Source organism: Haliotis rubra, unplaced genomic scaffold (genome assembly GCF_003918875.1).
Source record: "Haliotis rubra isolate DU_JTF1 unplaced genomic scaffold, ASM391887v1 Scf140, whole genome shotgun sequence".
Lineage (NCBI taxonomy): Eukaryota > Metazoa > Mollusca > Gastropoda > Lepetellida > Haliotidae > Haliotis > Haliotis rubra.
This window is the reverse complement of record NW_025765337.1, coordinates 394,256-416,082: the sequence shown is the minus strand read 5'-3', so window position 1 is coordinate 416,082 and position 21,827 is coordinate 394,256. Positions and strand designations below refer to the sequence as shown.

The 21,827-nt window shown below is 44.3% G+C and overlaps 1 protein-coding gene across 1 annotated transcript; it reads left to right on the top strand.

Moving 5' to 3' along the window:
- Window positions 1-27: 27 nt before the first annotated feature.
- Window positions 28-20,992, top strand: LOC124268873 (replication stress response regulator SDE2-like). Its single transcript, XM_046703900.1, has 7 exons — window positions 28-202; window positions 2,657-2,774; window positions 3,126-3,237; window positions 16,379-16,576; window positions 16,951-17,061; window positions 20,181-20,529; window positions 20,781-20,992. Exons 1-7 carry the CDS (start codon window positions 98-100, stop codon window positions 20,988-20,990), a joined length of 1,203 nt encoding a protein of 400 aa, XP_046559856.1. The 5' UTR covers window positions 28-97; the 3' UTR covers window positions 20,991-20,992.
- The last annotated feature ends 835 nt before the right edge of the window (window positions 20,993-21,827 follow it).

Sequence of the window (21,827 nt, the reverse complement as noted above, 5' to 3'; positions counted from 1 at the left end):
CAGGTCGAAATCGAGGCTCTACTCGCGACTTTCCTTCCGGTTGTTTTACTGACGACCCTTCTGATAGCGACTTCTGGAAGTCATTTGCGACATCACAATGTCGTCGCCTCTCTTAGTTATCCACACCTTTCCACGCCAGACATATATGATCTCTAATTATTTGAAGAAGGTATCTGATGTGAAAAATGTGTTGCTTTCGAACGTAAGTTGACTTCATTCACGTGCGATTATGTTGTGTTGCGTGCCCAGCAGAGCAGGCCAGACGTTTGGTAGATAATGAAAACTTATTTCCTTAAAAATAAACATCATAGGATATATGAGGATCGTCGTTTGAAATATTTATTTAGTTCTGCAACACCACTGATGATAGTGTTCCATTATTTATTTCCTCGTCACTTCACCAGCCATGTTTGTTGTGAATATCTTTGTAATTTGCTGGACCTCCATACACACAATGAAGAAGAAACAATCACATGTTTGGCGGTTAAGGTAGAGTTTCATAAGATAGTAAACAAGTCGCTGAGGTGAAAATATCACAGCCCAACACCGATCTAAAATACCATCAACACAAGAGACACCATAGCCGTGGCATGTCTCGAAGTAATAACAGAGCTTCGAGTCATAAAGTTGTAAGCTGGTTTAGACAGAACAATATGTCATGAGGCTGAGTAAGAAATATACAAAAAAAAGGGCAGGGAGGGAGGGTTATTAAAAAAGCTTAAAAGAAGAGGGAAATGAAAAAGCCGCTCAGGCAGGACAGAGGAGAGGACACATGCGTGGTAGAGAACAAAACACACAATTCTGATTGTTTTGCAAATTAGACATAATGACACATGCTTCTGCAAAGTGTTCACAGTGATGTGAATGTGAGCAGCTCTGAAAATATCACAACCCTGGAAGGGGTTAGGACTATTCAGATCAAATCAAACTGCAACATTTGACATAAACAGATAAATATCTGTTCATTGCAAGCATTTTTTACATTAGTCAATTTGTAATTGTTCTGAGAACCAAACACATGCATCTTTGTGAGTACCATATGATACCAAATAGTTACAATTTATCACAAATATCTATATCTCATGGAGTATAATCTTTAAAGTTTGCATGGATGAATTATTATATCAGCATAATAACATTACACAAAGACATAAATTACATCTCATTTGCATTTGCTATACCTATTGGAATGGAGCTTCTATTAACAAAGACATGTCGCTCCTACTGACTGGCTGCTGTAGTCAACATTTGCCACTTTCATAAAAGTGCAGACAAATACACTGAAAAATCCATACAGTTATGACAAATGTTATATTATTAATAACAAATTTACTGATTATATTTATTCAGGGTTTTGCATGAGTTTTATTCAAACATTAAAACACTGTTTTAAAAGACTTCCTTTTGAAATATGTTAAACTAGCCTTATCTATGATGTGGCCCGTAAATGTGAGCAGATACGGGGAATAGCCCCATAATTTACCACACACTTTGCATATACAGTGAAGCCCCGTTAGTCCGGACCCCGATAATCCGGATGTCTCGCCTCCCGGACGATTTTATCTTGTTACCAATCTATGCCTATTTAATTTGCCTCGATAATCCGGAAATTCGGCCCGAACCGGACGGCAAGTAACTGTAACATCAGTAACTGTGACTGTCAGTAAAATAAACAGTTAATTGCTTCACAGTCCGGATGCTGTAAGTCGTGTTCACGAACCATAACAACACCCCCCGGCGATGTTTACTTAACTGGCCATAAACAATAAAAAGTCGGTGTCATGGAGTTGACAAGATGAACTCTTGTTAACTTTTGAGAAATGTCTGTTAAGGGTTGTTGTTTTACTTAGACATTAAAAGCTCCTGACTCAAGATGCTGTACATTTACACTTTGATTGACACCACAATACAAAGGCGTGGATGACAAGTGAGCTGTTTTGTGATTGGTTAATGTACTTTGACAGACAGATGCGGTCACATGGACTTAAAGTGATTTTGCTTCTCGACAACGCTGCAAGTCACAAGTGTTTTGCTAACTTTGCGAAATGTGATCAAATAGCACGTCTCATATTCAACCGATGGATGCAGGAATAATTTTGACATTCAAGGCATACTACAATAGATCGCTTGTTAGACATTACCTCACCTGTGCTGAGGAAGGACGTGATCAGACACGTCTGATCAACATGCGGATGTCACTCGGTAAACTTATTGATGTGATGAATTCAATGAGGAAGGTTAAACGAACACAAACAACAATGAAAGACTTTTTGCTATGACTATAATTTATTGTTGTGCTTGCTCTTCATCGTTTTATAAGCTTACATTAAATGTTTATTTGTTTTATCCAGATTCGTGTCGTTTTTGTAATAGTAAGGGAAGCAACTCTTGCTTGAACTTGGGTCTTGATTCAGTAGTCCGGACAATTCGCAATCCTGACGAATTTGCTGAGAAATGCAACCGTCCGGATTAACGAGGCTTCACTGTATTTGACACACCACACACAATTTGCAGGTTTATCCCAAGATGTTTAGTACCCAAAATAGTTCCTTATTCCCCAAACATCACTTGTGCTAGCAGATTGATCTGGATGTTTACTTTCTATTTCTTCATGATTGCTAAACATTGAATGTGTGTTTTTTATATGATGTTGCAGTTATTTGAAGAGACAGATTTCTATGTGACATGTAATGGCCGCATCACACAGGATGAGGAGGATGTGTCTGAAGGCCAAGTTTATCAGTGTGTCCCTCGATTGCTGGCAGGGAAGGGAGGTAACTAGTACAAAGTTATGCAGTATATATAAAGGTGGCTTTTGATTAGATTTAAGTGTACTGGTGATTCTGATTGGTCCCAGGTGATGAGTAAATCTACACCAGGTACCACATATTTGTTTTCATCAACAATGCATTGTATTATTAGGATATCATACACAAAATGTTTTAAATAATCTTTTCTTTAATGCAGAAATCTTTGATGATTTTTGTGATAAAAAGCTGAATATATTTGCAGATGATTATCACTCTCTTATTAAGGTTAACTGCTAAGGTCATGGTATTTAATTATTTCTCCAACCTAGTTCAATATTTGGAAACCAGACATAAGTTGGTATTCATGGGTTCCAGGATTTGGGTCTATGCTGCGAGCAATTGGAGCTCAAATTGAAAAGACAACAAGCAGAGAAGCATGCAGAGATCTGAGTGGGCGTCGAATGAGAGATGTCAACAATGAGAAGAAGTATGTACTCAGCTGCTGCTCAGCATTTGCAAGTCCTCCCCCTGCCCCGTCTACCCCCTGGTTTTTACATACACATTCCCCTGGCCCTATTGTAACACCACCCTTCAAGCACACTCTCCAAACACCACCCTTCAGTCATCCACTATAAACACCACCCTTCAAACACACTCCAAATACCACCCTTCAGTCATCCACTATAAACACCACCCTTCAAGCACACTCTCCAAACACCACCCTTCAGTCATCCACTATAAACACCACCCTTCAAACACACTCCAAATACCACCCTTCAGTCATCCACTATAAACACCACCCTTCAAGCACACTCTCCAAACACCACCCTTCAGTCATCCAATATAAACACCACCCTTCAAGCACACTCTCCAAACACCACCCTTCAGTCATCCACTATAAACACCACCCTTCAAGCACACACCCCAAACACCACCCTTCAGTCATCCACTATAAACACCACCCTTCAAGCACACTCTCCAAACTCCACCCTTCAGTCATCCAATATAAACACCACCCTTCAAGCACACACCCCAAACTCCACCCTTCAGTCATCCACTATAAACACCACCCTTCAAGCACACACCCCAAACACCACCCTTCAGTCATCCACTATAAACACCACCCTTCAAGCACACGCCCCAAACACCACCCTTCAGTCATCCACTATAAACACCACCCTTCAAGCACACTCTCCAAACACCACCCTTCAGTCATCCACTATAAACACCACCCTTCAGTCATCCACTATAAACACCACCCTTCAGTCATCCAATATAAACACCACCCTTCAGTCATCCACTATAAACACCACCCTTCAAGCACACACCCCAAACACCACCCTTCAGTCATCCACTATAAACACCACCCTTCAAGCACACTCTCCAAACACCACCCTTCAGTCATCCACTATAAACACCACCCTTCAAGCACACACCCCAAACACCACCCTTCAGTCTTCCACTATAAACACCACCCTTCAGTCATCCACTATAAACACCACCCTTCAAACACACACTCCAAACACCCCCTTCAGTCATCCACTATAAACACCACCCTTCAAGCACACACCCCAAACACCACCCTTCAGTCATCCACTATAAACACCACCCTTCAAGCACACACCCCAAACACCACCCTTCAGTCATCCACTATAAACACCACCCGTCAAGCACACACCCCAAACACCACCCTTCAGTCTTCCACTATAAACACCACCCTTCAGTCATCCACTATAAACACCACCCTTCAGTCATCCACTATAAACAGCACCCTTCACTCATCCACTATAAACACCATCCTTCAAGCACACATTCCAAACACCACCCTTCAAGCACACACTACAAACACCTCCCTTCAAGCACACACTATTGTACTAAGACAGGGTTTAAACTTTGTCAGGAAGCTCTATTGCCAGCATCCTCGATAATCTCCAGGGTATACATTACTATCACTCTCCACTATACCCTGGATGCATCACTGTGACAACTTAGCAGAGGGACACTCTGTTGGATCGTCAAGTTCAATTGCCTGGACAGTCAAACCGTGATTTCACTTTTGCCCTGTTGACTGACATTGGTGGATATAGTGACAGATGACATTCTTCCTTGCTCAGTACACATCCATAGCCTTTACATTGTCACTGGCCTTACACTGCAACGCCTGAACTCCTTCTGATCAACAAAGATGACTGCAGAAACATATCTGAGAATTCTTCATGTGTTTGGCTATGCCCTAAAATTCTGCAGGTTTACACCAACACTGTACAGGATCCTCCTAGAACCACCAACCTGCTGGTACCCATGATGGCAATGCACACCATAGCTTTTCACAGACATCAACCAAGGATGTTTTGGCAATGAAAGAGTACCTTTGTCAACTTCCTTTTCAGGGATCTGTCATTTGAAGAAAGTCAGCGAGTCTACAAACTTGGTCATCTCATCTTTGTGTAACGTCTACAGTCAAACATCCCCATCAGCATCAACATAGTTGTACCAGAGCCACCAGTGACGCCCATGTCCTCCTTTGTGTAACATCTACAGTCACGCGTCCCCATCAGCATCAACATAGTTGTACCAGAGCGACCAGTGACGCCCATGTCCTCCTTTGTGTAACATCTACAGTCACACGTCCCCATCAGCCACCAGTGACGCCCATGTCCTCCTTTGTGTAACATCTACATTCACACATCCCCATCAGCCACCAGTGACGCCCATGTCCACCTTTGTGTAACATCTACAGTCACGCGTCCCCATCAGTCACCAGTGACACCCATGTCCTCCTTTGTGTAACATCTACATTCACACGTCCCCATCAGCCACCAGTGACACCCATGTCCTCCTTTGTGTAACATCTACAGTCACACGTCCCCATCAGCCACCAGTGACGCCCATGTCCTCCTTTGTGTAACATCTACAGTCACACGTCCCCATCAGCATCAACATAGTGGTACCAGAGCGACCAGTGACGCCCATGTCCACCTTTGTGTAACATCTACAGTCACACGTCCCCATCAGCCACCGGTGACGCCCATGTCCACCTTTGTGTAACATCTACATTCACACGTCCCCATCAGCCACCGGTGACGCCCATGTCCACCTTTGTGTAACATCTACATTCACACGTCCCCATCAGCCACCAGTGACGCCCATGTCCTCCTTTGTGTAACATCTACATTCACACGTCCCCATCAGCCACCAGTGACGCCCATGTCCTCCTTTGTGTAACATCTACAGTCACACGTCCCCATCAGCCACCAGTGACACCCATGTCCTCCTTTGTGTAACATCTACATTCACACGTCCCCATCAGCCACCGGTGACGCCCATGTCCTCCTTTGTGTAACATCTACATTCACACGTCCCCATCAGCCACCGGTGACGCCCATGTCCACCTTTGTGTAACATCTACATTCACACGTCCCCATCAGCCACCGGTGACGCCCATGTCCACCTTTGTGTAATATCTACATTCACACGTCCCCATCAGCCACCAGTTTATGTCATCCCTTTTGTGTAACGACTTCTATGTCCTCCTTTGTGTAACATCTACAGTCACATGCGTCCCCATCAGCATCAAGATAGTGGTACCAGAGCTGACCAGTGACGCCCATGTCCACCTTTGTGTAACATCTACAGTCACACGTCCCCATCAGCATCAACATAGTGGTACCAGGCGACCAGTGACGCCCATGTCCACCTTTTGTGTAACATCTACAGTCACGTCCCCATCAGCATCAACATAGTGGTACCAGGTGCCCCACCAGTGACGCCCATGTCCACCTTTTGTGTAACATCTACAGTCACACGCCCCATCAGCATCAACATAGTGGTACCAGAGCGACCAGTGACGTATGTCCACCTTTTGTGTAACATCTACAGTCACACGTCCCCATCAGCATCAACATAGTGGTACCAGAGCGACCAGTGACGCCCATGTCCACCTTTGTGTAACATCTACAGTCACACGTCCCCATCAGCATCAACATAGTGGTACCAGAGCGACCAGTGACGCCCATGTCCACCTTTGTGTAACATCTACAGTCACACGTCCCCATCAGCATCAACATAGTGGTACCAGAGCCACCAGTGACGCCCATGTCCTCCTTTGTGTAACATCTACAGTCACACGTCCCCATCAGCATCAACATAGTGGTACCAGAGCGACCAGTGACGCCCATGTCCACCTTTGTGTAACATCTACAGTCACACGCCCCCCATCAGCATCAACATAGTGGTACCAGAGCGACCAGTGACGCCCATGTCCACCTTTGTGTAACATCTACAGTCACACGTCCCCATCAGCATCAACATAGTGGTACCAGAGCCACCAGTGACGCCCATGTCCACCTTTGTGTAACATCTACAGTCACACGTCCCCATCAGCATCAACATAGTGGTACCAGAGCCACCAGTGACGCCCATGTCCTCCTTTGTGTAACATCTACAGTCACACGTCCCCATCAGCATCAACATAGTGGTACCAGAGCGACCAGTGACGCCCATGTCCACCTTTGTGTAACATCTACAGTCACACGTCCCCATCAGCATCAACATAGTGGTACCAGAGCCACCAGTGACGCCCATGTCCACCTTTGTGTAACATCTACAGTCACACGTCCCCATCAGCATCAACATAGTGGTACCAGAGCCACCAGTGGCCCATGTCCTCCTTTTGTGTAACATCTACAGTCACACGTCCCCATCAGCATCAACATAGTGGTACCAGAGCCACCAGTGGCGCCCATGTCCTCCTTTTTTGTGTAACATCTACAGTCACACGTCCCCATCAGCATCAACATAGTGGTACCAGAGCCACCAGTGACGCCCATGTCCTCCTTTGTGTAACATCTACAGTCACACGTCCCCATCAGCATCAACATAGTGGTACCAGAGCCACCAGTGACGCCCATGTCCTCCTTTGTGTAACATCTACAGTCACACGTCCCCATCAGCATCAACATAGTGGTACCAGAGCACCAGTGGATGCCCATGTCCTCCTTTGTGTAACATCTACAGTCACACGCCCCCATCAGCATCAACATAGTGGTACCAGAGCGACCAGTGGCCCATGTCCTCCTTTTGTGTAACATCTACAGTCACACGTCCCCATCAGCATCAACATAGTGGTACCAGAGCCACCAGTGACGCCCATGTCCTCCTTTGTGTAACATCTACAGTCACACGTCCCCATCAGCATCAACATAGTGGTACCAGAGCCACCAGTGACGCCCATGTCCTCCTTTGTGTAACATCTACAGTCACACGCCCCCATCAGCATCAACATAGTGGTACCAGAGCCACCAGTGACGCATGTGTCCTCCTTTGTGTAACATCTACAGTCACACCGCCCCCATCAGCATCAACATAGTGGTACCAGAGCCACCAGTGACGCCCATGTCCTCCTTTGTGTAACATCTACAGTCACACGTCCCCATCAGCATCAACATAGTGGTACCAGAGCCACCAGTGACGCCCATGTCCTCCTTTGTGTAACATCTACAGTCACACGTCCCCATCAGCATCAACATAGTGGTACCAGAGCGTCCAGGGATGCCCATGTCCACCTTTGTGTAACATCTACAGTCACACGTCCCCATCAGCATCAACATAGTGGTACCAGAGCGACCAGTGACGCCCATGTCCTCCTTTGTGTAACATCTACAGTCACACGTCCCCATCAGCATCAACATAGTGGTACCAGAGCGTCCAGGGATGCCCATGTCTCTCTTTGTGATTTCCTTTATGTTCACCTTCTTTTCACTGAATGCTTGCTTTAGCTCAGTACCGAGTTAAGCAAAGTTTTCCCCTTATTAATTTTTTTTCATCATACAACTGGTCATGACTCCTGACTCGTTCATCCCCTTGAAGTTTGAATCTACTTGTTACTTGTCTCCGGGCAATCATACTCATAGTTGTAGATGAGGAGTATGGTGAATGTTCTAATAATGATAACAAATATAGTTGCAGGCAATGATGAGGTCTCCTTGGCTTTAGTTCTATCTATTGTATCTGAAGGCTAGATATCATCGTCCAAAACGGAGCCAGAACATGTGTTTTGACAGGCGAGCGGATCATCCAAATACAGCTGGGGTCATGTACCTTTTAAGAAGTTCCGGAGAAGAAATAGTTCCCTCTTTAAAAGGCTGTATCTCAGTTGTTCTTGGGTCTACGTTCAAAACAATTAGTGTTCTGGAATCACCAGGACATCATCTACCATACTGGCAAACTACTCAGAAAAGTGCTGAAAAACATGGCCAAAAACTGAAAACAAAAATAACTGCCAAACGGTACGTTTTAGTGACTTGACCCGTCCAGGCAAAATTGTTGGGAATTCGATTGTGCATCTGTACAAGAAATTTGGAAGTGTTGGAACAATTAGTTCTTGAGATATTTGCTGTCAAACGTTGAAATTTTGGAATTAATTTTGAATTATCTCCCCTTTGCTATTGGGCCAAGAGCCTAGAGATTTTTAAGGGGAATATCTACACCTCGGTGCGCATCTGTGTGATTTTTTGTAAGCGATTCGGAGCGTTGGTGTAGGAGTTATGTTTGGTACAAAAATCGGCGGAATAATAAATAATAATAATAATAATCCGAACGATTACAATAGGTCTCCTGCCTAGAGGCAAGGAGCCCTAATAATATGTGCATTTCTCTAGGTCTCCTGCCTAGAGGCAAGGAGCCCTAATAATATGTGCATTTCTATAGGTCATCTATTCACACAAGTATGCTCTGTGCGCTGCTCACACAAGGTGATTGTTAGATTGTTCTTTTGAAAGAGATAAGTCTTTAGATAACTTTTGAAGGAGGGATGCAGGCAGTTCATTCCATAATGTTGAGGCAGCGTAGGCAAAGTTTCTTTTACCAAATGTGTCTGTCTTATACTTTGGAACTGTAAAGAGATGTTTGTGGTGAGGTGGAAGAGATGGAAATGGAGAGTGTGTGTGTAGCAGTATTTGCAGGTAAGATGGAGCCAGATCATGGAAGCACTTGTATGCAGTCAAAAGATTCTTTTTCATGAGAGATCCTCCTTGGGGCCATATAAGCATTAAAATGTCCATTTTAAAACCCTACGACAGTTGTAACTATATTTTGAATAGAATATTTATAAAACAATAATCAACATTTTGTCTTATTCGACCACCCCTACGGAAACCAGAATGGACCCGTCAAGAGGTAACTAAGCGCTAACCTCTGACCTCACTTTCCATGCTGTCGTGCTTTCGAATTGACATGTGTGTGTCCTTCAGCCTGTTGATGACAAGTTGATTTATAAAGCCTACAAGATGAGTACTTCAGAAACAGCTACTGTATGTATGGTTATCTTTTATTCGCATGGGCGATAATTGATAAGTGTTTTTGAAAAGTTTCATTCATCTTTTTGTTGTAACTTACATCTCAGTCCCACCTTGTGCTTGTCAAGACGGGACGCACACATACACACATACACACATACTTTTTTCAGGTTAGCGGGTAGCTTACTTGTTTAGTTTTGTGTGTTGTTATTCTGAAATTGCAGAGATTTTATCTCATTTCAGGTAGATTATTTATATTACGTGACTTGCGCAAGATAGTTGTAAGTCATGTTATATTTGATAGAAGTGCTGTATTTCAGGATGGAGACACTGCGCTCAGTCACGTCAATCGATCTCCAAGACGCTTACCTACATGTACCAATGCACCCCGACTTCAAGAATTACCTTCAATTCTCCTTCGACGGAAGTGCTACCAGTTTCGATTGCTCCCCTTCGGCATCTCCACGGCGCCAAGGGTGTTCACCAAACTTATGTTGATCCCAGCTCAGTTAGCCAGGTTGGAGGGCTGGTTTTCTCACCCGTACCTCAACGTTTGGCTGCTCCGGGCGTTAGGCCAGCAATTGAGCAGGAATACCACACAGTGCGTGATGGATATTCTCATACGGCTGGTCTGGATCATCAATCTCAAGAAATCAGAGCTCGTTCCAATGCAGGATCCGTTTTTCTTGGGATGGAGATTCAATACAGAGACGGGGATTGTTTCCCTGTCTCAGGACCGGATCGTCAAAGTTCAGAAAACTGTTTCATAGTTTCTTGGGACTCCCACGGCTTCAGCTCGGTCATGGCTCCAGTTGCTAGGCAACATGGCAGCGACTGTGGACGTGGTGTGGCGTGTGCATCTGAGGATGAGACCCATACAGCTGGCACTGGGTCAGCTGTGGTCCCATTCAGAGAGCTGCGAGAAAGTTCTAGTGAGACCCGAATGGTTAATCCCTCACTTGCGGTGGTGGACAGGGGAGTCCCTCTATGCTCTCGATTCAAACTAACGCCTCCCTATCAGGTTGGGGGGTGCTAGAATTGAGAGCAGTCTGGCGGGTGTTCGAGAGCTTTGTGGAACAGGTTCGTGGCCAAGTGGTTCGTCTAGAGATGGACAACCAATTGCCATGACCTATATAACCTGAAGCAAGGCAGCACGGTTTCAGCGTCCTGCTACAGGAGGCGTGGCAGTTTCTGCTATGGTGCGATCAGTAAAACATACGGGTCATGCCTGTCTATCTCCTGGGGATAGACAAGGTTCGGGCAGACACGCTCTCTGTCGTATACTAGCTCCACACTAGAGCTGTGTATCGTGGCCTAAGTGGCGAGACGATATATCCCGATACCAGTTTAATGAGGTGAGACGATATATCATGAAAGTATTGGCAAGGAACCTGCGAGACGATTATCATCACGATACAATGGTGGCGATACGATACGTATCCCGATACTTTACAATTTCTAATAACAGAACAGATATGATAGATAAAATGACTGAAACTTTATTTGTTATACAGCAGAACTTGTGTTCCATTCACACACACTTAAAAGGCTGTTTATCTAATAAAGTTTCAGCATTTAATGCTTAAGAAAGTCAAACATATTCAGTATACCATGATCTAATATTAATCTGAAAGTGAAGTTTCCCTTGGGAATTGCTTTCACAAACAACTCAATGTAATTTATATCAGCATTCAGAATCACTGAAAGTCTGCTTTCTAAATTTTATCTTCTCTTTGTTCTTTTTCTGAACAACGCTAAGACATCGTTCATAGTTGTAAATAAATGGTGTTATGTGTCAAACAACTAAACCATATCTGCATATTTCAATTACTTGAAGACAATTATTCTCAGTTCACAGAGTTTGTAAAATGTTCACACTCTGTGACTTATACACCAACTCCTTTGTTCATGTAACAGAGATAAAGACGCAAACCAAATTCCTTTAAAGTTCAATTTGTTTTTAAAATTCAGAAGAATTTCAAAGAGACTCCTTTCCTATTCCTAATGCAATACTCCTTACAACTTTAAGTAGTATTTAAGTTGTATCGGGATATATCGTCTCTTGTGATGATACATCGATGTATCATGGACCCTCGTGATATAAATATCCTGATATATTGCCTAAATGTTGTATCGATACACTCGTATCGCGTAGTTAATGATGTAAACATCGATACTATCGATGAATCATTACACCACTACTTCACACGAGGGGATGCTCGACCGGGTGATATTCAGGATTATCTCCCAGTTGTACAGGTCGTTCCAGGTGGATCTTTTTTCCTCTGGGATGACGAACCAGATACCAGTGTTTTGCTCTCAGATACCAGATGCAAGAGCGATAACCAACGACGCCTTCCAGCTCGACAGGACAGACAAGGTACTGTGGGCGTTCCCACTGATCTCCAAAGTCCTGTCGCAGTTGGCCACCCAACCAGCTCAGCTACTTATGCTCCTGGCACCTCTTTGGTCGGCTCAAAGCTGGTTTCCGGTAATTCTCAGGTTTCTGGCTCAGCCTCCTATACTATTACCTTGGGCTGCGCAATATAACCGGTTTACCGGTATTTACCGGTTCAGACATGAAAAAGATACGTATTGCGATACGCTGATCGAAAACCGGTATTTTGACATGCATTCGGAAAACGTTGTAACACTCGGAAATTTTCGGATATTTCCTTGTTTCATTTGAGCCAAATATTATTCACATTTATATTTTATCATGATTAAAATTTGTTATTAAAGCTTAATCAAGCATAGTGATTTTGTTGTGTTTTGCTCTATAAATCAAGCAGTAACTCGATTATAAGTAGTTTTTTGTATAAAAATACTTCATGCAATATATTGCAATGCATATCGCAATACATGCTTTCGCATCGCAATATATCGCAATATAAATATTCTCTGCAATACCTTCCCTTACTATTACCCTTTCGACCAGACCTTCTATCCCAGAATGGAGCGCCGCACCCGAATCCCAGGATTCAGTGGTGGCATGGCCACTGTACGGAATCGCCTCCGAGCAAGCGTAATTCCTGCATCAGTTGCAGACACAATTCTGGCTTCCCGGAGGTAGTCGACAAACGTTCAATATGAGCATAGATGGGCCTGCTATGCACGCTGGTGTGTCGACAGGGGCATTCTTGATCCCTTTTCTGCAGATCTAGTCACAGTGCTTGAGTTCCTCCAGTCTCGGTTGGAAGATAGGGCTAGCCGCTTCCACTGTTCAAGGTTACCTAACATATCAGGGTTTCATATACCTGTTGATTGTGCACTCTTGGGGCAGCACCCTCTTGTACAGCATTTTTATATACCTGTCGATGGTGCACTCTTGGGGCAGCACCCTCTTGTACAGCGTTTTCATATACCTGTCGATGGTGCACTCTTGGGCCTGCACCCTCTTGTACAGCATTTCATATACCTGTCGATGGTGCACTCTTGGGGCAGCACCCTCTTGTACAGCGTTTCATATACCTGTCGATGGTGCACTCTTGGGGCAGCACCCTCTTGTACAGCGTTTTCTAGCAGGTGTGGACAGAATCCGTCCAGCGGATCAGTCCCACGTGGTCTGGTCAATCGTTCTCGATTGGCTGTCCGGTCCTCTCAACGTGTGTAGTACACTGCCATTGCTGTGGTTTCATGGGAATGTATGGTTACTCCTCCCTAGGTAGTTTACATAACTCGGGATGGGTACTACGTGTGTAGTACACTGCCACTGCTGTGGTTTCATGGGAATGTATGGTTACTCCTCCCTAGGTAGTTTACATAACTCGGGATGGGTACTACATGTGTAGTACACTGCCACTGCTGTGGTTTGCTGTGGTTGAATGTATGGTTGCTCCTCCCTGGTTTCATGGGAATGTATGGTGTAGTACTCCTCCCTAGGTAGTTTACATAACTACTCCGGGATGGGTAGTTTACACTAACTCGGGTGTGTAGTACACTGCCACCGCTGTGGTTTGCTGTGGTTTCATGGGAATGTATGGTTACTCCTCCCTAGGTAGTTTACATAACTCGGGATGGGTACTACATGTGTAGTACACTGCCACTGCTGTGGTTTCATGGGAATGTATGGTTACTCCTCCCTAGGTAGTTTACATAACTCGGGATGGGTACTACATGTGTAGTACACTGCCACTGCTGTGGTTTCATGGGAATGTATGGTTGCTCCTCCCTAGGTAGTTTACATAACTCGGGATGGGTACTACATGTGTAGTACACTGCCACTGCTGTGGTTTCATGGGAATGTATGGTTACTCCTCCCTAGGTAGTTTACATAACTCGGGATGGGTACTACATGTGTAGTACACTGCCACTGCTGTGGTTTCATGGGAATGTATGGTTACTCCTCCCTAGGTAGTTTACATAACTCGGGATGGGTACTACGTGTGTAGTACACTGCCACTGCTGTGGTTTCATGGGAATGTATGGTTACTCCTCCCTAGGTAGTTTACATAACTCGGGATGGGTACTACATGTGTAGTACACTGCCACTGCTGTGGTTTCATGGGAATGTATGGTTGCTCCTCCCTAGGTAGTTTACATAACTCGGGATGGGTACTACATGTGTAGTACACTGCCACTGCTGTGGTTTCATGGGAATGTATGGTTACTCCTCCTTAGGTAGTTTACATAACTCGGGATGGGTACTACATGTGTAGTACACTGCCACTGCTGTGGTTTGCTGTGGTTTCATGGGAATGTATGGTTGGTTACTCCTCCCTAGGTAGTTTACATAACTCGGGATGGGTACTACATGTGTAGTACACTGCCACTGCTGTGGTTTCATGGGAATGTATGGTTACTCCTCCCTAGGTAGTTTACATAACTCGGGATGGGTACTACATGTGTAGTACACTGCCACTGCTGTGGTTTGCTGTGGTTTCATGGGAATGTATGGTTGCTCCTCCCTAGGTAGTTTACATAACTCGGGATGGGTACTACATGTGTAGTACACTGCCACTGCTGTGGTTTGCTGTGGTTTCATGGGAATGTATGGTTACTCCTCCCTAGGTAGTTTACATAACTTGGGATGGGTACTACATGTGTAGTACACTGCCACTGCTGTGGTTTCATGGGAATGTATGGTTACTCCTCCCTAGGTAGTTTACATAACTTGGGATGGGTACTACATGTGTAGTACACTGCCACTGCTGTGGTTTCATGGGAATGTATGGTTACTCCTTCCTAGGTAGTTTACATAACTTCGGGATGGGTACTACACGTAGTAGTACACCGCCACTGCTGTGGTTTCATGGGAATGTATGGTTACTCCTCCCTAGGTAGTTTACATAACTTGGGATGGGTACTACGTGTGTAGTACACTGCCACTGCTGTGGTTTCATGGGAATGTATGGTTACTCCTCCCTAGGTAGTTTACATAACTTGGGATGGGTACTACGTGTGTAGTACACTGCCACTGCTGTGGTTTCATGGGAATGTATGGTTACTCCTCCCTAGGTAGTTTACATAACTCGGGATGGGTACTACGTGTGTAGTACACTGCCATATTTGCATATGAGTGAACTAGGTGTCCCCGACCCTGGACCACGCCCTTGCCTGATTGGCTGAAGAGGTCACGTGGCCAGGTAAGTCACTAAGTGAGCTGTTCCTTTCTCTATTTATAGTTGGGAAATTCCACTTGTCTGGGTTTTGGTTTACGGACAGAATGCGATACCTGGGGCTCTTGTCCTTAGGAGTCTGTCTTATGCTTATATGTACCCCAAGGAGGATCTCTCATGAAAAAGAATCCAACAAACCTGTAGAGGTTGCTTATTCTTTGATGAGAGTTCTCCTTGGGGTACGGCCACCCACCTCCCCACATTCTGTCTGTATTTCTTCAGCATGGAAAGTGAGGTCAGAGGTTAGCGCTTAGAATTACCTGCTCTCGGCGGACAGGTCCATTCTGGTCTCCGTAGGGGTGGTCGAAAAAGACAAAAACGTTGTTTTTGGTTGTAAATATTTTATTCAAAAATAGTTACAACTGTCGTAGGGTTTAAAATGGACATTTTAATGCCTGTATGTACCCCAAGGAGGACTCGCATCAAAGAATCAGCAACCTCTACAGGTTTGTTCGAATTTTGAAGTCTATGCAAGGAGCTACAGGGAGCCAATGGAGGTCTTTCAGTAATGGCGTTATATAGTCTAACTTTGATGATCTGAAGATCATTCTTGCAGCAGAGTTTTACATTGTTCTACATTTTTACAATTAAAGCAAGAAGGAATATTGTATACTGTTGTTGCAGGATAAGTATGTACTTATAGAGAGGTGAATACTCCTTATGAATATTTACCCCCAGTCATGCGTTACACTTATTACAAGGTGTTTGTCTTCAGATTGAAAGACTGGCTCAGCAAACAGGCAGATCGAGAGAGAGAGAAAGAAGAGAAGCGCCAGGAGAGACTGGCACGGAGAAGAGCATGTCCACAACACAACTTTGATGATCCCAAGTATGTAGCACAGCGCAGCAAGGTGGCTGATGACCTGGATGATGCTCTACAGACAGGTGAGACGTGTGACGGGAGATGGGAGATGTGAGACGTGAGATGTGTGACGTGAGACGTGAGATGAGCGATGTGAGGCGTGAAATGTGACGTGAGATGTGATGTGTGACGTGAGATGTGTGATGTGTGACATGAGACATGAGATGTGTGACGTGAGACGCGTGAGATCTGTTATAGTTGAGATGTGAGACGCGTGATGTGTGAGATCTGTTATAGGTGAGATGTCCCATAGGAGTGATGCTGGTTTTGAATCCTGCTTCACTTCAGTTTGTAGGTTTGTCCTGACAGTGCTTGTAGATTTCAACGAAGTTCACCAGATCCCTGCACCACTCTTGATATTCCTCCCTTCCCAGGTGTGTGTCCTGTGTATTTGTTGTTCACTATAACCTCCTCCCACTCTCCAGCTCTGGTTCGGGACAAGACAGCCCGGCTGCTACAGTAACCAGCGCAGACATTACAAGGAAGCGGAGAGCAGCAAGTGACCCACTAATGAAGGCAAAGAGACAACGAGGATGGTAAATATTTTCAGATTCGCACAATAACTCATCTGCTGACTTGGTATGGTCTTTATGCAGAAACACATGAACGTTAATTCACTAAGAGTAATTGGATTATTATGCCAAAATTCATTAATGAATTCCTTAACTTCTTTTTAAAACAAACTATTGGCAAACTGTATATTGACACAGGCAGACATGAAGTCACTTTCTAGCAGACAAAGTCAATATTGGTGATATGACAAGTCAATATTGATGACATGACAAGTCAATATTGATGACATGAAACCTGACACTGGTCTCCCCAACTAACAGAATAGTGTTTCCTGTTTGCCTGACACGTGGAGCTTGTGTTACATAATGGTGCTGAATGCTGGCACTGATTTTTTTACTGCTGCCTACAGTTTGTGTGCTAATGATGAAATAAGCAGTCTGTGAAGTAGACTTTTTTAAAGTTATCCCTCCACAACAGGATGCAATATTCCTTCTTGGTTCAATTGTTAAACAGTGAAGAACAATATAGAACATTCACATAAACACATCCGCTGACTACCTCGCTCACAGACTGCTCCAGAACTACTCATCTTTTCCTGTGTTCCCCCGAGTGTTTTCATTGTTTTTATTGAAGCATACAACTGAATGGATAACAACTTGTATTTTTGTGTAGAGCAATTTTCGATGGAGATTCTTACATATTTATCAAGCTAAGGTGACTATAATCAAGTGAGGAGAGGAATATATATGTATGATATGTTGTGACAGGTATCAGATTAACAACAGGTAGTTAATACCAAATAGCACATAACTGTATGGGGCGAGATGGAGAGTAAACACAACAAACAGCTTCAGTAATGAAGCTAATATACAGCAAGGATTAAAATGTTAAATAAGCTGATAGGCTACTAATTAAATCATTTAATTGATAGAGTCTGTCGATTGATTAACCGTTCAAAGGATAATAGTGTGTATTTTGATCTCTGTTGGTCAATGGTTCGTGATGGTGGATTTCTCTGGCTTCCAAGTTGTAGTTTTTTGTGATGATTGGTCGATACCTGCTTCGTGCTTAAGTAGTCTGCTGATTTGATGAGAAGTCTTGCCAATGTAGGTTAGGGTAATTCTGATGGGGTCAGTTTCAGGCTTGGTCTGTTGGGGTTTGGGCTGGAGTGTGGTGGTCCTCTTGACAAACTGGTGGGATACTGGTCGAGGTTGATGAAGACAAGCTACAGATGATTTAGTTCATGTTCAAGGTCATGTTTGCCGAGCATGTTTCTTGCTTGCTTGGTCCATGTCGAGAAGATACAGGAATCTGCTCAAATGAAAAGGTAACGCATGATTTGTAGAGGATGATGGAGTCTGTGGAGAGGTTGGTGTCAAGTGACTGAACCAGTCTGAGATAAGCAGAGTCAGAATTCAAGGGGCTTCTTTAGTAGCGATGTTAATGAGGAGATCAACAACATCATATTTGTTGATCTGGTCAGTGTTCATTTGTGCTCTGGATCTTTTGACAGAACACTGGATTTAGCAGTCTTACCAAGGGGAGAATATTATGGGTAGGTACTCTGGAACATACAATTAATTTGATTTGGTCTGTATGTTGTGGATGAGATTTTGATTTAACTAAAGAACAGAGTTTAGAGACTGGGTTTCTGCTGCACACATCACTGAGCTCCTTGGTGCCAACATCCCTCAGATAACGTGGAGACCTTGTATACCTTGGCTCGATGCAGGATTTCATCACCAAGAAACAACAACCTGGACTGTCTGGCTGCACCTTCACAATGACCTCACTTACTTATTCTGAGACAAGTCTTCTCTTCCTCCTAACTGTCCCAAACCGTCTTGGGAATCTTTCTAAGATGCTTCAGTGAAAGATCAAAGGTGCCGAGAGTACTTTATCAGACGATAATATGCACTTTTTGCATTACGTCACAATTTATTGGCATCACTGCATCATTCTAGTCTGCCCCCTCGTAATCGAACAATTTTGCATTATATCACAATGTAAGTGACGATGTCACGATGCATGTCAGTTGTCATCGCCTTGTACAGCCTCCTACAGTAAACTACTCCATTGCATCCTGTTTCTTGGTTTGCGGTTGCTTCATGCAGCTAACATCACTGGTGGAAACATTACGTTTATGTTTTCCGACAGTTAAATGTCTCAATTCCGCTCACAAGTTTTCAGTGACATGGTAACGTTCGCAATGTTTGCATTCCCACAATGCCATCGTGGAATGTCGCTTGACTACTCAGCTTCATCTGGATGTACTGATCTAAATTTACATTGGTAGTAGAAATGTGACGTTCATATTGCCCCATGTGGTTTATGTTAATCACAGATGTAATTAAGATAATTTAGAGAAAACATTTAATCCGAACGTAAACCGTCATCAAACTGTTATCATTTGTTTTTCCTGTTAACGTTAGTCTTAATGTAGGAGGGGCAGACACATCAATAGAACAGCGTAACTAGACCTGTGCGAGGAGTCTTAATTTAGGTCACTGTCACTGTCGTTTGTTGTCTGCCTTAGATTAATCATAATTATTCTTAGGAGGTATTAAATTTGGCATAATAGAAAAGAAATACAGTTCGCTGTACCACCATGTACAGTGTAATAAAGCACACATTTGCCCAGAACTATTATAGTTAAAGCAGTTCTGGGCGAAAGTGTGCTTTATTACAGTATACATAGAGGCAGAGGGAACTGTATTTCTTAAATATATCTTTATAGAAATACAGGAGCATGTTGACAGTGAGGTTATAGGAGGGTGTGTTTGGGTGATATTTTCTCCATTCTTCTTCACTGTTTTAAGATCAAAGCAACAAGAATATTGCCTACTGTTGTGTCAGGATAAGTGTATAGATTAGATTAATCCCCTATCATTGTCGACATATTTATCAATAAGCTATAAATGTGAAATCCACACTTTGCTGGGAACCTGCAATACTGATTAAACAGAGTGCTAACAGTATGTCACATTTATGTCCGTAAACACAAAGCATATTGAAGTCAGATCTGAAATAACCAAAGTATAAATTTGACAGGGTTACTAAAACCAGCAGATATTTATCTGTATGTTATGTGGTGAATGTAGAAGTCAGTCTGATTGCATATGTTCACAAATGTTTCCTTTAGGCTTGGTATTGACCCAGATGTCCTGTCCAGTGAGAGTTCAGATGATGACAACCAATCTTCTAGTGAGGATGTTGCTCCGGCAGAAGAGTCATCCAGTGGCCTTACACCTAAAGATGACACACCTGGCAGCAACAATCCGGCAACAGATGAATCTTCACCCAGTACCTCCAGCCACAGTGGATCAGTTGCAGGCAGCAAGGACAGCACTGAATCGATTAATGTCACATGTGAGACCTCCTCTGCCTCCAAGAAGGAAGGCCAGGTTAGGGATGAAGGGGAGGTAACTGCTGAAAGTAGTACCCTCTTGTCTTCTCTGCCTCCTCCTGTCAGCATGAACAAACTTGAAGATGTAAGTAAAGGATTAGTTGAAGCTCATTTATTAGAAGTGTCTTTGATTCTCATATACGAATGGAAACATCAAAGCTTCCATTTTGAAATCACTGTCTCCATGAAAACATGATGTTAAAGTACATATTTTTACTTCAACATGGTTCTACTTTGGTTTTGGGAGAGAATCATTATTTTACCCTACATACTCTGTTTCTTAGTGGTTGATTATATTGGAAAGATCGAGACAAGTATTCTGTATTTCTTCCTCAGATTGACCTTTCTGAGTTCTTGTCGGCTTCGGAGCTGGAAGGAATGGGGATGGATCGCCTCAAGTTTGCCCTGACCCAGCGAGGGCTTAAGTGTGGAGGCACGGTACAGCAGCGGGCTGAGAGGTTGTTCTCAGTGAAGGGTCTGACACCCGACCAGATTGACACCTCCTTGTTCCCCAAGCCACAGAACATTAGGAGCAAGAAGAAATGAAATGTGTTACTATTGTGGGCAGAGAAGACTGGACCACAACAGTGTGGGTTGGGTTAGGTGGACTGGATCACAACAGTGTGGGTGGGGTTAGGTGGACAGGATCACAACACTGTGGGTGGGGTTAGGTGGACTGAACCACAACAGTGTGGGTGGGGTTAGGTGGACTGGACCACAACACTGTGGGTGGGGGTGGGAACCACAACAGTGTGGGTGGACTGAACCACAACAAGTAGGTGGACTGGACCACAATAGTGGGGTTAGGTGGACTGAACCACAACAGTGTGGGTGGGGTTAGGTGGACTGGACCACAACAGTGTGGGTTGGGTTAGGTGGACTGGACCACAACAGTGTGGGTGGGGTTAGGTGGACTGGACCACAACAGTGTGGGTGGGGTTAGGGGACTGGACCACAACAGGTTAGGTGGACTGGACCACAACAGTGTGGGTGGGGTTAGGTGGACTGGACCACAACAGTGTGGGTGGGGTTAGGTGGACTGGACCACAACAGTGTGGGTGGGGTTAGGTGGACTGGACCACAACAGTGTGGGTGGGGTTAGGTGGACTGGACCACAACAGTGTGGGTGGGGTTAGGTGGACTGACCACAACAGTGTGGGTGGGGTTAGGTGGACTGGACCACAACAGTGTGGGTGGGGGTTGGACCACAACAGTGTGGGTGGGGTTGGGGTGGACTGGACCACAACAGTGTGGGTGGGGTTAGGTGGACTGGACCACAACTAGGTGGACCACACAACAGTGTGGGTGGGGTTAGGTGGACTGGACCACAACAGTGTGGGTGGGGTTAGGTGGACTGTACCACAACAGTGTGGGTGGGGTTAG